General features: G+C 43.9%; 1 protein-coding gene and 1 pseudogene across 9 annotated transcripts in view; both read right to left on the bottom strand.

The window, feature by feature from the left end:
* The window catches only part of HDAC7 (histone deacetylase 7), a 449,830-nt gene that overhangs the window by 49,382 nt on the left and 385,700 nt on the right, over positions 1-14,748 (bottom strand). For 8 of the 9 annotated variants that reach the window (XR_008889666.1, XM_056562750.1, XM_056562749.1 and 5 more), the window contains 6 exons: positions 14,374-14,491; positions 12,149-12,267; positions 10,119-10,241; positions 4,922-5,031; positions 3,977-4,097; positions 613-809 (listed from right to left, as the gene is read on the bottom strand). Coding sequence is in view for 8 of the 9 variants with exons in the window: in XM_056562750.1 (XP_056418725.1) it covers positions 613-809; positions 3,977-4,097; positions 4,922-5,031; positions 10,119-10,241; positions 12,149-12,267; positions 14,374-14,491 (788 nt within the window). In the remaining variant the exon portion in view is untranslated. The remainder of the gene's footprint in view (positions 1-612; positions 810-3,976; positions 4,098-4,921; positions 5,032-10,118; positions 10,242-12,148; positions 12,268-14,373; positions 14,492-14,748) is intronic. The other variant, XM_056562748.1, reaches the window with a different exon arrangement.
* Positions 9,462-9,587, bottom strand: LOC130359777 (small nucleolar RNA SNORA17; annotated as a pseudogene).

Here is a 14,748-nt window from a genome sequence, read left to right as displayed (position 1 = left end):
TCTCCAGCTCCACTATATCTTTCTTGTACACTTTCTGCCGGCATGGTGCAGTAAGATCTATGGGGGACATGTATCAATAATGGTGTAGCAATGTGTGATTTTATGTATGTTTTTTTGCATCAAATGGAACATATTTGCGCCAAACTCGTACGCAAGTTTGTAATTTTGGCACAAATGTAGCCCTACAAAAGGCACAGACCCCAGAATTCCAGGAAGTAAATCTGACTTTGGGACATTCTATTATTGTAGCCATTTTCTCTGTCACTTTATTCATGGTGTAGATTTGCGCCTAAACTTGCGCAATTAATGAATTCCAGACCAAAGAATAATTGTAACTGAAATCACGACTAACAAAGTGAAATCAGTGATTTTGTTCTAAACCATTTGGCGCAATTGTTTGTCACAAAAAGTGACATAAAAGGAAATTTGAGACAAATCACAGTCAAAAAAACAGGGTAAAATCCTTCATACATACCCCCCCCCATGTCTCCTGATATAAGAAGGTACCAGACACCTGCACTTCACGTCACTTCAAAGACTCAAGTCTAAAACCTCAACCCAACGTCTTAGAGGGTGAAGTGTAAAAACTGCTACAATATTTTCCATCCTTACCTTATTCCCCCATTTTGCATAATTGGGATATGCTGCATACTGCTGCTGGAAAAGTAGTTGCTGCTGGAGCGTCTTGGGATTTTGAGGAAGTGGCTCAGAACGTGTCCGACTTAAAGTTCTGTGTCCCGTAGCAGATAAATGGTCAGTGCTGATAAGAGAGTGGGTGAACTGCAAGGGCATGGAACTCAGGCCTTGGACTAAAATGCAAAAAAAATAAATCATACAACGGAAAAATGTATTAACAAATTATATGAAATCTCGCGTGTCGTATTAACAGTTACCACTAGATGGCAGTGTGGACAATTTGATTTCAAGAATTTATAGAACAGTAATCTCCAAACTGTGGACCACTCCAGCTGTTGGAAAACTACAACACCCAGCATGCCCAGACAGCCAACGGCTGTCCGGGCATGCTGGAAGTTGTAGTTTTGCAACAGCTGAAGGTCCACAATGTAAAGGCCACTGTTCTAGAATAAGTAATAAAATTATTGAAACTCATGGATTATGGATCAGACCTGTTCACGGAAAGCTGGATCCTGATTTTAAAACTTAAAGGGGTACTCTGGAAAAAAAATGTTTTTCAAATCAACTGGTGCCAGAAAGTTATACATATTTAAAAATTACATTTATAAAAAAAAAATCAAGTCTTTCAGTAGTAATCAGATGCCGTATGCACCAGAGGAAGTTGTGTAGTCTTTCCAGTCAGACAAAGTGCTTTCTGCTGCCACCTCTGTCCTTGTAGGAACTGACCAGAGCAGGGGGCAAATCCCTATAGAAAACTCTCCTGCTGTGGTCAGTCCCTAACATGGACAGAGGTGGCAGCAGAGAACACTGTGTCTAAATGGAAAGAACTAAACAACTTCCTCCAGAACATATAGCAGCTGATAAGTACTGAAAGGCTTGAGATTTTTATTTATTTTTTTATAAATAAGTTATTTCCAAATCTGTATCTGTAACTATTTGGCACCAGTTGATCTGTAAACATTTTTTTTTTCTCTGGAGTACCTCTTTAAAGGAAAACTGTCACATATTTTCTCCCGCACTATCCACATGTGTTGGTAGATAGTGCGGGAGACGCTGATTAAAACAAGCCCTACCTTGGTCTGATCCGTTCGCCCGCAACTGTAGTTTTAATCTCTGTGTATATCCTGCTGTAACTGGCAAAGGCGGGGCTTCTGCGGGCTAACGGACACTGACGTCAGCGCCGCTCATGAATATTCATCCCTCCCTCTGGTTAGGAGCGGTGAAGAGAGGGAGAACAGGAGGGATGAATATTCATGAGCGGCGCTGACGTCAGTGTCCATTAGCCCGCAGAAGCCCCGCCTTTGCCAGTTACAGCAGGATATACACAGAGATTAAAACTACAATTGCGGGCGAACGGCGGCGCGGATCAGACCAAGGTAGGGCTCGTTTTAATCAGCGTCTCCCGCACTATCCACCAAGACATGTGGATAGTGCAGGAGAAAATATGTGACAGTTTTCCTTTAAGGGGAAACTTATGGTTATTACTCCAATATCAAATATGTTTATATGAGCTTGTATAACACTTATCCTTATGTCATGTCAAGTAACGAGGAAATCACAAGCTGTTCCAAAGGGGCAATTTACAAATGTGACATAATTATGATAGGAAAACTGTCTTAAATGACTTGGGCCATACTTTTGCATCTCACTCAAAGTGGTGTGGCTAATTGCTGAAGGGTCATGGTCTTGAATGGAAATAATGTACACAGGATAGGGTATGAGTGTATCATCAATATGACAGCTAAGACCATTTGGGGGAGATTTATCAAAACCTGTGTAATGGAAGAATGGGGCAGTTGTCATAGCAATGAATCAAATCGCTTCTTTCATTATTAAAAAGGCCTCTAAAAAAATGAAAAAAGCAATCTGGGGTTGCTATGGGCAACTGCACCACGTTTCCTCTGCACAGGTTTTCATAAATATCCTCGATTGTGAGCTGTGAAATGGGGACCATAGTCTTTCATTTGAACGGTGCAGCAGTTGTGCGTGCAAACCGCTGTTCTATCCACAGTCTATGTGCATGCTGGGAGTTGAAGTTTCGCAACAGCTGGAGGTCACAGTTTAGACCCTTGTTCTGAAATAAGCAATGCAATGGCTAAAACTCATGGATTTCTAATGACATAAGCAATGAAATGGTTAAAACTCAGGGCTGCTCCTTCCACAGTCTGTGGGACCTTACAGAAATAGCTGAGTATAGCGCTATTTATAGACAAAAGATGGAGTGACAGTGTGCATATGTGACCACCGCTCTACTGTGATGAAAGACTCTAGGCCAGTGTTTCTCAACCAGGGTGCCTCCAGCTGTTGCAAAACTACAACTCCCAGCATTCCGGGAGTTGTAGTTTTGCAACAGCTGAAGGCACCCTGGTTGGGGAATACTGTTCTAGACCCATTTACGAGACCGTGGTGGGTAACAGCAGACGGACCCCCACAATCATACACTTATCTCCAGGGTTCAAGTCCTGCAGGTACGTGTGGGAACTGAGTTCCTGCACTTTCTTCAAAGTAGGAACACCTTTGCCATTAGCAGGAGTCCTGGAGGACCTGCCCTTGAGTTGAAATCTATTTGGTGAGTTCCCATTAGGGATTGACCGATATCGATTTTTTTAGGGCCGATACAGATAATATGTGACCTTTCAGGCCGATAGCCGATAACTTATCGCACCCACCTGTTATCAGCTATTCCCCCCCTGCCCCGCAGATCAATGATTTAAAGCGGGCGCTTTAAATCAATGAACTGCAGCGGCTTTTGCGGGGCCAGAGACCGCCGCCGCCACCCGCTTCTCTCCCCCTGCCTGTCCTGGGGTCCTCCCTAGTCCAACCACCACCGCTGCCCCATTGCCTCCCCCATCCCCGGTTTTATAATCACCTGTTCCCAGGGCCCGGGGTCCGCGCTACTTCTGGCTCCGGCGGCGTCCTGAGCTGTCACTGTGCGCACTGACGGTGATGTCGCGTTGAGGGCATCACTCGTCATTGCGCTGCGCAGCGCGCAGGATGCCGCAGGACGTCTCAGGAGCCAGAAGTAGCGCGGGACCCCGGGAACAGGTAATTATAAATCTGGGGATGGGGGAGGCAATGGGGCAGCGGTGGTGGTGGCGGTGGTGGTCTCTGGTAGGGGAGGTGGGGCATTATCTGCATATCGGCAAGATAATTGCCGATACCGATAATGTCCAAAATCGTGAATATCGGCCGATAATATCGGCCAAACCGATAATCGGTCAATCCCTAGTTCCCACCCTTTTTTTTCCCCAGAACTTGACCCCCTGCTTATCTTCTAACCTATAAACAGGGAAAATGGTGGAAGGCACTAGACCCTCTGTCCTAACATGAAAGTGCATACCTGCAACCATAGGAGTGTGTGCACCAGAGGGCTCCAGGATGATGAGGGGCTGAATACGAGCAGCCAGGGAATTTGTACCATCATCAATACCAGGCATGTACATTACTCTGGGGATCAGACCCTGCATGAGAGAGGATGCAAGAGTGTTTTACATCAATACATGGCAACTGCTAACATTCTAATACCTGAACCAGCTATCAACTGCTAGAGATCTCATTAGTGCAGTGTTTTCCAATCAGGGTGCCTCCAGCTGTGGCCAAACTACAACTCCCAGCGTGCCCGGACAGCCTTTGGCTGTCCGGGCACGTTGGGAGTTGTAGTTTGGCCACAGCTGGAGGCACCAAGGTTGGGAAACACTGCATTATTGTAACCATTTTGACATTGCAGATGTGGATGGCTGGCACCAGATCCGATCTGGCCTTAAAGGGGTACTCCCGTGGAAAACTTTTTTTTTTAAATCAACTGGTGCCAGAAAGTTAAACAGATTTGTAAATTACTTCTATTAAAAAAATCTTAATCCTTCCAGTACTTTTTAGGGGCTATATACTACTGAGGAAATGCTTTTCTTTTTTGATTTCGCTGATGTCATGACCACAGTGCTCTCTGCTGACATCTCTGTCCATTTTAGGAACTGTCCAGAGCAGCATATGTTTGCTATGGGGATTTTCTCCTGCTCTGGACAGTTCCTAAAATGGACAGCAGAGGTCAGCAGAGAGAACTGTGGTCAAGACATCAGAGAAATCAAAAAAGAAAAGCATTTCCTCTGTAGTATACAGCCCCTAAAAAGTACTGGAAGGATTAAGATTTTTTATAGAATTTTTTTATACAAATCTGTTTAACTTTCTGGCAGCAGTTGATTTAAAAAAAAAAAAAAAGTTTTCCACGGGAGTACCCCTTTAAGTGAAGGAAACAATTTGGGTCCAGAGTATATTACTAGGCCTTTACCTCTGAACTAGCAGCAGATAGAGAGGACATGCTTCCATTTTCGGCTGTCAGACTATCATTCGGAGAGCTGCAGCCAGAGACAGGAGTGCTGCTACTACTGGGGGATGAATCTGCAAAGAAACAAGACAAATACTCAAGACTGAAACTGAAACTGAAAGGTATAGACAGACATTTATAAACCGATTTACCTGAGTTTTTTCACATAAAATTGTCGCAAAAAAGTTTTTTCACATAAAATTGTCGAAAAAGATCTTTTTTCATGCGACAATCTGCCGCAAGAGAAGCATTTTTTTCCAAATCGGCATACATAAGCGTTTTTACAATTTTGACTCTCCATAGTCAGAAATTTATCAACCGCGACATTCGCAAAAAAGTCGCTAAGGCTTTAAAAACCTACTAAATATACTCCAGCCGAACCTTGGCTTAACTAACAGAAACTGACTGAGGGGCATTTATGAAAGTTTGCTTAGGTATGCTATTTTATTATTTTTTTTCCCCACTTCCATTCTGCTTACGTGCGACAAATTTACTATATTGTTGCACAGCGTTAATACATTTTTCGCAGTTAAGCAAAAGCGGGAGTTTTTTCTCACCTAAGCGAAAACAATAGTCAGTTTCTGTTAGTTAAGCCAAGGTTCGGCCAGAGTATATTTAGTAGGTTTTTAAAGCCTTAGCGACTTTTTTGTGAATGTTGCGGTTGATAAGTTTCTGACTATGGCAAGTCAAAATTGTAAAAACGCTTCTGTACGCTGATTTGAAAAAAAATGCTTTTCTCGCTCTCGTGGCAGATTGTCACACGAAAAAAGACGGTGGCACAATTGCGAATTTTTTGCGACAATTTTAGGTGATAAAACTCGGGTAAATCGGTTGATAAATGTCTGTCACTATTGTTTTCGCTTAGGTGAGAAACAAAATCCCACTTTTGCTTACCTGCGAAAAATGTATTAACGCCGTGCAACAATATAGTAAATTTGACGCACGTAAGCAGAATGGAAGTGAAAAAAAACAAACGAAAAAATAGCATACCTAAGCAAACTTTCATAAAGGCCCCTCATGAAGACTGCTGTCAGTCACCTGAAAGGCTGTGTACCATAAGGCCAGCAAAGGACCATTTTAAGATATAACTTTTAGCTGTATTTTACAGGGCATTTAACCCCTTCCCGACCTATGACATACCTGTACGTCATGGGTGGCAAGGTGTTCCCGACCCATGACATACAGGTACGTCATGGACATTACTGCCGCTACTCGCGGCATCCCGCAGCGCCCGGTAAGATGGTGGCTATCACTGATAGCCAGCCATCTTACCGTGCGACCACGGGGGGTTTCGTCCCCCACCCCCCCCAGCGATCGCTGCTATCAGCTGGTCAAATCTGACTAGCTGATAGCAGCGTTTCGCTATCAGAATACTTAGCAGCGCGGTGTGTGAGTTCCGATCACGGGGATCGGGACACACACCGCTCTGCTAAGTGTCCCTGACCCGTCCCCCGGCGTCACTTACCCGTCGGAGCGGTGTCCCGAGCGGTCCCGGCGTCCTCCGTGCGGTCCCGACGTCCTCCAGGCGGTCCCGGCGGCGCTGCGTCCCGGAGGTGAGTTTCCGGCAGCAGTGCAGCATCTTCATTGGCAGCAGTGAGATCGCCGTAAAGCGATCTCACTGCTGCCTCTGAGAGTTTCAAAACTGCAACTCCCAGCATGCCCAGACAGCCTTTGGCTTTCTGGGCATGCTGGGAGTTGTAGTTTTGCAACATCTGGAGGTCCATAGTTTGGAGACCACTGTATAATGGTCTCCAATCTGTGCTCTTCCAGATGTTGCAAAACTACAAATCTCAGCATGCTCAGTCTGTCCAGGCATGCTGGGAGTTGTAGTTCTCTAACATCTGGAAGAGCACAGATTGGAGACCATTATACAGTGGTCTCCAAACTGTGGACCTCCAGATGTTGCAAAACTACAACTCCCAGCATGCACAGACTGCCCAAGCATGCTGGAAGTTGTAGTTCGGCAACATCTGATCCTTCAGATATTGCCGAACTACAACTTCCAGCATGCCTTGGCAGTCTGGGCATGCTGGGAGTTGTAGTTTTGCAACAACTGGAGGCACACTAGTTGGGAAACATTGTCCGTTTCCTACCTCAGTGCCTCCAGCTGTTGCAATTGTTGCAAAACTATAACTCCCAGCATGCACTGACAGACCATGCATGCTGGGAGTTGTAGTTTTGCAACAGCTGGAGGCACACTGGTTTGGAAACACTAAGTTTGGTTGCAAAACACTTGAAAGTTTATTACTTAACTTAGTGTTTCCAAACCAGTGTTCCTCCAGCTGTTGCAAAACTACAACTCCCAGCATGCACGGACAGGCAAAGGGCATGCTCGGAGTTTGCAACAGCTGGATGTTTGCCCCCTCCCCCCAATGTGAATGTACAGGGTACACTCACATGGGCGGAGGTTTACAGTGAGTGCTGCAAGTTTGAGATGGCGCAAATTTTGCGCTGCAGCTCAAACTTCCAGCGGCAAACTTGCTGTGAACCTCTGCCCATGTGACTGTACCCTAAAAACACTACACTACACTGACACTAACCTAAAATAAAAAGTAAAAACACTACATATACACATACCCCTACACAGCCCCCCTCCCCCCAAAAAATGAAAAACGTCTGGTACGCTACTGTTTCCAAAACGGAGCCTCCAGCTGTTGCAAAATAATAACTCCTAGTATTGCCGGACAGCCATTGACTGTCCAGGCATGCTGGGAGTTTTGCAACAGCTGGAGGCACCCTGTTTGGGAATCACTGGCGTAGAATACCCCTATGTCCACCCCTATGCAAATCCCTAATTCAGGCCTCAAATGCGCATGGCGCTCTCTCACTTTGGAGCCCTGTCGTATTTCAGGGCAACAGTTTTGGGACACATATGGGGTATCGCCGTACTCGGGAGAAATTGCCTTACAAATTTTGGGGGGCTTTTTCTTCTTTAACCCCTTATGAAAAGGTGAAGTTGGGGTCTACACCAGCATGTTAGTGTAAAAAAATAAATTTTTTACACTGACATGCTGGTGTTGCCCCATACTTTTCATTTTCACAAGAGGTAAAAGGGAAAAAAGACCCTCTAAATTTGTAACACAATTTCTCCTGAGTACGGAGATACCCCATATGTGGACGCAAACTGCTCTGGGGGCGCACAACAAGGCCCAGAAGGGAGAGTGCGCCATGTACATTTGAGGCGATTTGCACAGGGGTGGCTGATTGTTACAGCAGTTCTGACAAACGCAAAACAATAAATATCCATATGTGACCCCATTTTGGAAACTACACCCCTCATGGAATTTAATAAGGGGTGCAGTGAGCATTTACACCCCACTGGTGTATGACAGATTTTTGGAACAGTGGTCTGTGAAAATGAAAAATAAAATTTTTGATTTGCACAGTCCACCGTTTCAAATATCTGTCAAACGCCAGTGGGGTGTAAATACTCACTGCACCCCTTATTACATTCCATGAGGGGTATAGTTTCCAAAATGGGGTCACATGTGGGGGGGTCCACTGTTCTGGCACCATAGGGGCTTCCTAAATGGGACATGCCCCCCAAAAACCCTTTCAGAAAAACTCACTCTCCAAAATCCCATTGTCGCTCCTTCCCTTCTGAGCCCTCTACTGCGCCCACCGAACATTTTACATACGCATATGAGGTATTTCCTTACTCGAGAGAAATTGGGTTACAAATTTTAGGGTGATTTCTCTCCTTTTACCCCTTGTAAAAATTAAAAAATTGGGTCTACAAGAAAATGCGAGTGTAAAAAATGAAGATTTAGAATTTTCTCCTTCACTTTGCTGCTATTCCTGTGAAACACCTAAAGGGTTAAAACACTTACTGAATGTCATTTTGAATACTTTGGGGGGTGCAGTTTTTATAATGGGGTAATTTATGGGGTATTTCTAATATGAAGATCCTTAAAATCCACTTCCAACCTGAACTGGGCCCTGAAAAATTACGATTTTGAAAATCTTGAGAAAAATTGGAAAATTGCTGCGGAACTTTGAAGCCCTCTGATGTCTTCCAAAAGTAAAAACTTGTCAATTTTTTAATGCAAACACAAAGTAGACATATTGTATATGTGAATCAATATGTAATTTATTTGGAATATCCATTTTCCTTTCAAGCAGAGACTTTCAAAGTTAGAAAAATGCAAAATTTTCAAAATTTTCATGAAATTTTTTGATTTTTTACCAAGAAAGGATACAAATATCAGTGAAATTTTACCGATAAAATAAAGTAGAATATGTCACGAAAAAACAATCTCGGAATCAGAATGATAAGTAAAAGCATTCCAAAGTTATTAATGTTTAAAGTGACAGTGGTCAGATTTTCAAAAAATGCCCAGGTCATGAAGGTGAAAATGGGCTGGGTCATGAAGGGGTTAAAGGGGTACTCCGGCGCTTAGAAATCTTATCCCCTATCCCACTGGTGGGGACCCCAGTGATCTTGCACGCCGCACCCGTTAAAATCAGTCTCCGGAGCGTGTTCGCTCCGGGTCTGATTACCGTCGATCACAGGGCAGGAGCATTGTGATGTCACGGCTCCGCCCCCCGAGTGATGTCATGCCCTGCCCCCTCAATGCAAGCCTATGGGAGGGGCGTGACAGCTGTCACGCCCCTCCCATAGACTTGCATTGAGTGGGCGGGGCATGATGCCACACAGGGGCGGAGTCGTGACGTCACGATCTTCCGTGCCCGTGGTCGGGAGCCAGAACCTCCAGCGCTGCCGGAAACAGATACAGTTGGGTGCTGCTTGCTATATTACGGGGTCCCCAGCGGCGGGACCCCCGCGATCAGACATCTTATCCCCTATCCTTTGGTTAAGATGTCTAGGGGTGGAGTACCCCTTTAAGACTGACTACATTTACATTTGGTCACATCATGAGGGAATAAATCCATACAAATAGAATATACTAAATATATAACATTAGACAAAAATATTTTTAAAAATAAAACAAACTAAAATGCACTCAAAACAATGTTCTGACACTTCAGGAAGCGGACATTCCGAGATGTGTCTCAGAAATGTGTAAAATGCTGGGGTGTGCGCATTATTGGATAGCCTGGTGTAAAGCTGTGTCTACTGAGATGCTAAAGCTAAACTAGTGAGGATGAAAAGGACATTACCCTACTTCTGATTACCACCCCTCATGCAATGTTCACCCACCCTGAGTCTCTGGGGGTCTTCTTCTAACTGCTGGTGGAGCACTTTCCTTGCGCATGAGTGGGTTCTTCCTCCTCTCCCCAGACTTCTTGGGTCTGACAGGCCACTTCAAGTTTGGCTCAGAGGCTGTGGGGAAATTAAGTGTACAGGTCTATATGTTAACAGCTCACATGCAACCTTGCCAAGTTCTGGATTTCAGTATTTCTAGTTGTTTAGACAGCACCAGAACAGAACACGTGAGCACACATATGTGCGGTATGATAGCTGGCAAATAGTGGGATAACATACTGCAAGGGAATATCGCTAATATCGCTATCAACCCACATCATTTATACAATTGAGCACTGGGATCCCAAGCCAGTTGGAAACCATTAGAGACCCATAACGCAAGTCATGGACAACCCTGTACTATGGCTACAATAGTGACACCTTCAATTATGGTCCTTCCATTAACTGTTCACCCTTCTTATTAAACTACAGTACCATAGGCACTACACTACAGTACCATAGGCACCACACTACACTACAGTACCATAGGCACTACACTACACTACAGTACCATAGGCACTACACTACACTACAGTACCATAGGCACTACACTACAGTACCATAGGCACTACACTACAGTACCATAGGCCCTACACTACACTACAGTACCATAGGCACTACACTACACTACAGTACCATAGGCACTACACTACAGTACCATAGGCACTACACTACACTACAGTACCATAGGCACTACCCTACAGTACCGTAGGCACTACACTACAGTACCATAGGCACCACACTACACTACAGTACCATAGGCCCTACACTACACTACAGTACCATAGGCACTACACTACACTACAGTACCATAGGCACTACACTACAGTACCATAGGCACTACACTACACTACAGTACCATAGGCACTACCCTACAGTACCATAGGCACTACACTACAGTACCATAGGCACCACACTACACTACAGTACCATAGGCACTACACTACACTACAGTACCATAGGCACTACACTACAGTACCATAGGCACTACACTACACTACAGTACCATAGGCACTACACTACATTACAGTACCATAGGCACTACAGTACCATAGGCACTACACTACACTACAGTACCATAGGCACTACATTACACTACAGTACCATAGGTTTTACATTATGTGTCATTATGTAATGTACACTCACTATCAATAAAGCAAAAACAGCCATTTTGAAAGGGAAAAAAAACAGAGCACATGTGATTTTCTCTGGTCTGTTCACATGTGGTATTTTATTGGGATTTTACAGAAAATGACAAACTTAAAATTGTACAACTTTTATAACTGCAGTAAAATTGTGCAATTTTTACAGCAATTCTGTCCATTTGCAGCAAAAAAGCAGCAGTACCACTAACCTCGCAGATTATACTCGTTTTATGCTCATATATTCCTAATAGATGTAAGCCTAAGCTGTATTATTATCATACCAGTTATATCTTAAGGCTTCGTATTATGTGCTATTCACAATGAGTTGTCATTTAGGGCCCATATAGGGAGAATTGGCATCCAACTGGGTGTAAACAGCCTGACTGTCCATCAGATGTCAAAACTGATAACACTGGAAAATACTCTGAACTGGTACATTGTGTTATGCCTTGTGCAGGGCCTCAGGGGACGGTGCATGACGTAGGCATTCAGAAGACACCAAAGAAAGAATCCTGGTGTCATGCACCCCTTCCTCAGGCCATACACTGAGTATAAGGTTCCATTTACACGGGCAGATAGCTGCCTGACACAAGCGCTTATTGACTATACTATGTGCAAGTAGATCTGTGCTAACTAAAAGGCCATATGAAAGATTGCTTAATTGTTCACTCAGCCGTTCACTTTAATTATTGGCTGCTGTACATCCCCTGTATATACAAAAGAAGGGATCACTGTGCCCTTTATGGCCTGTTTGGTCAATAATTGTCCTGTATAAATGGGTACTAACAGAGGATTCCTAGACCATTAAAATAATGCATGTAATAAGCTGATACGGAATACCTGTTCTCCTGAGAGGAAGACCATGTTCAGACGTGCTACAAGCGCTGGGTACAGCCTGGGGAATGAAATTATTGGGGATAGTGGGAAGATGGTTATTCTTCTCCGTTATCTCAGGCGCTCTAAAAAGTAAGATAAAAAGAAAACATGAGAATAAAGGGTTAAATGTCAACAACCAAATTTATTTACAGATTCTAATTCCGCAATAAACAATGCAGAGAATAAAAAGACTCCCGCACTCACCGCAACCAAAGGTGTCTCACGGCTCCATCTTGGAAAGCTCCATGGACGGGACGGCAGGTCTGGCATCATACTGCCGACACCGCCAGCAGTCGCCTCTGAGCGCCCCAGACCTGCCGTCCCATCCATGGAGCTTTTCAATTTGGAGCCGTGAGACACCTTTTGGTTATTTTTATTCTCTGCATTGTTTATTGCCTAATAGTTGTATTACTGGGATTTATCCTAGCCTCTTTGAGAGTCTCACTATCCTGAGAGCCTGCATTAATAGCTGGTGTCTCCCCAGCTGTGGTTCATTGGATCTTAGGTGGCATTGCCGCTCCATGTCTCTACTGGGTTTTAATTCTAATTCTCTTTGGTGCAGAAATCTTATAATGTACTAAAACCAAATGAGGAGGACACTTTGGGTATCAGGGATTAGCCTTGACAAATGGGCCACTGAGTCTGGAAAGATGCCTTGTGATTTGTCCCCTACTTGTGATCTCAGGTCGGGCAGGTGAACAGAACAATGTCCTTTTATGATCTTCCCTGGGATACAGACAGGTCTATAGATGTAGCTTTAGGCTACGTTTCTACTTGGTTTTTTGTCCTGCGTTTTTTGGTTTGAAAAAAACGCCTGAAAAAAAAACGCCTGAAAAAACGCCAGTGCAATTTCCTGCATCTGGCGTTTTTTCTGGTGTTTTTTCATTTGTGTGGAAATTGCATTTTTGGCCCCTTTGGCGTCTTTTTTTGGTACCCAAAATTTGTTGGGTACCAAAAAGAAAAAAAAGAAAAAGGATGCAGTAGTGATGGAAAAAAAAAATTATTTAACAAACTTTATATTTTTTATAACAAAATTTGTAATAATTTTTAATAAAGTCTATGTGTTTCACTTTTTTTCCCCTCTCTTTCTTGACATTTTTAGGTAGTACTACTACTCCCAGCATGGAAAACACTGTACATGATGGGAGTAGTAGTACCTCTAACTTATAGACATATCGCCCGATGCGATCGTCCATAATATAGCAGAGATGCGGAGCGGCTCTATACAGCGCTCACATCTCTGCTCTGTACTCCGGCCAGTGATGTGAATAGAACATCACTCATTCATATTTTCCGCCCAGAGTGGGGATTGGCCGGATGGTTGCAGCCAATCACAGCTCTCAGAGGGAAATATGAATGAGTGATGTTCTATTCACATTACTGGCCAGAGTAAAGTGAAGAGATGCGAGAGCGTTTTCTAAGTAGAAATTTAGCCTTACTCATGTTTGTTTTTAAGACCGAGTCCGAGTACTGATACTTTTTTTAAGTACTCGCCGATACCAATTACCGATACTTTTTTCAATGTTATGTAACATTTTTCTTTTTTTTTCCTTAATGGGAAAAAATATATATTTTTTTTAGTAGTTTTAAACTTTTTGAAAAAGGGGGTGATTCCCATTTTTAATTGAGAAGGGGTTCATTCACATTTATTATTTTGTACTCATTTTTCCCCCACTTTTTTTAGTCCCCATAGGGCACTATTACATGCAATCTGTAGATTGCATACTGATCAATGCTATTCCATAGCATAGCACTGATCAGTGTTTTCGGCGCTCCTTTACAAATGCTTGCCATGGCTGGCAGCAGTAAAGCAGCGACGATCTGACGCACGGAGCAGGGTAAGGGACCTGGGGCCATCCTCTCACCTTATCAGGACACCGTGACTTCACCGCAGTGATCCAGATTAGCATCCCAGATTAAATCAACTTTGGGGTCTAAAGGGTTAATGTGGGTCCCTGCTATGACGCACACTCTGCTGCTGAGAGCGCTGCATAGCTCGGGAGCGGAGAGTGCAGGCGGCTTTCCGCACCTCCGTAATATCTGCCGTAGGGAGTCCCGTCAGCAGGTATTGAATCAGGTATCGGGGACATTTGCACGAGTACAAGTACTCGTGTAAATGTCCAGTATCGGTCCCGATACCAGTATCGGTATCCTGACAGCCCTACTTCAGGACCAGGGTTAACTAGTACCTGTAAGTAATGGCGGAGGTGCTGTGGTTGGGAGCATTATTGCGGTCTGGAGCTACTTGCTGCTTGTTTCGGATCATCTGTAACAGTTTCTGTTTCACTGCTGGGCTGGCGTTGGCACCTAGAACCATAAAGAACAAAAGTCATAAGTATAAGAAATAAAGGAATTTACATCAAACTACAACCACTGATCAATCTGGAGAGTGTGAACAATAACAGGCAGAATGGCATCTACATTATAGGGCCATTTCTCTACTATAAAATACATATGTTTGGTGAACTCAGCATGTAGTTGTGTATTGTACAACAGATGTAGCAAGCTTCAAATTGACATGTAAGGCCTTACAGATGCAGCAAACTTTAACTTAAATTTTAACA

This window comes from Hyla sarda, chromosome 2 (assembly GCF_029499605.1).
Source record: "Hyla sarda isolate aHylSar1 chromosome 2, aHylSar1.hap1, whole genome shotgun sequence".
Taxonomy (NCBI): Eukaryota; Metazoa; Chordata; class Amphibia; order Anura; family Hylidae; genus Hyla; species Hyla sarda.
This window is presented reverse-complemented; position numbering and strand designations above follow the sequence as displayed.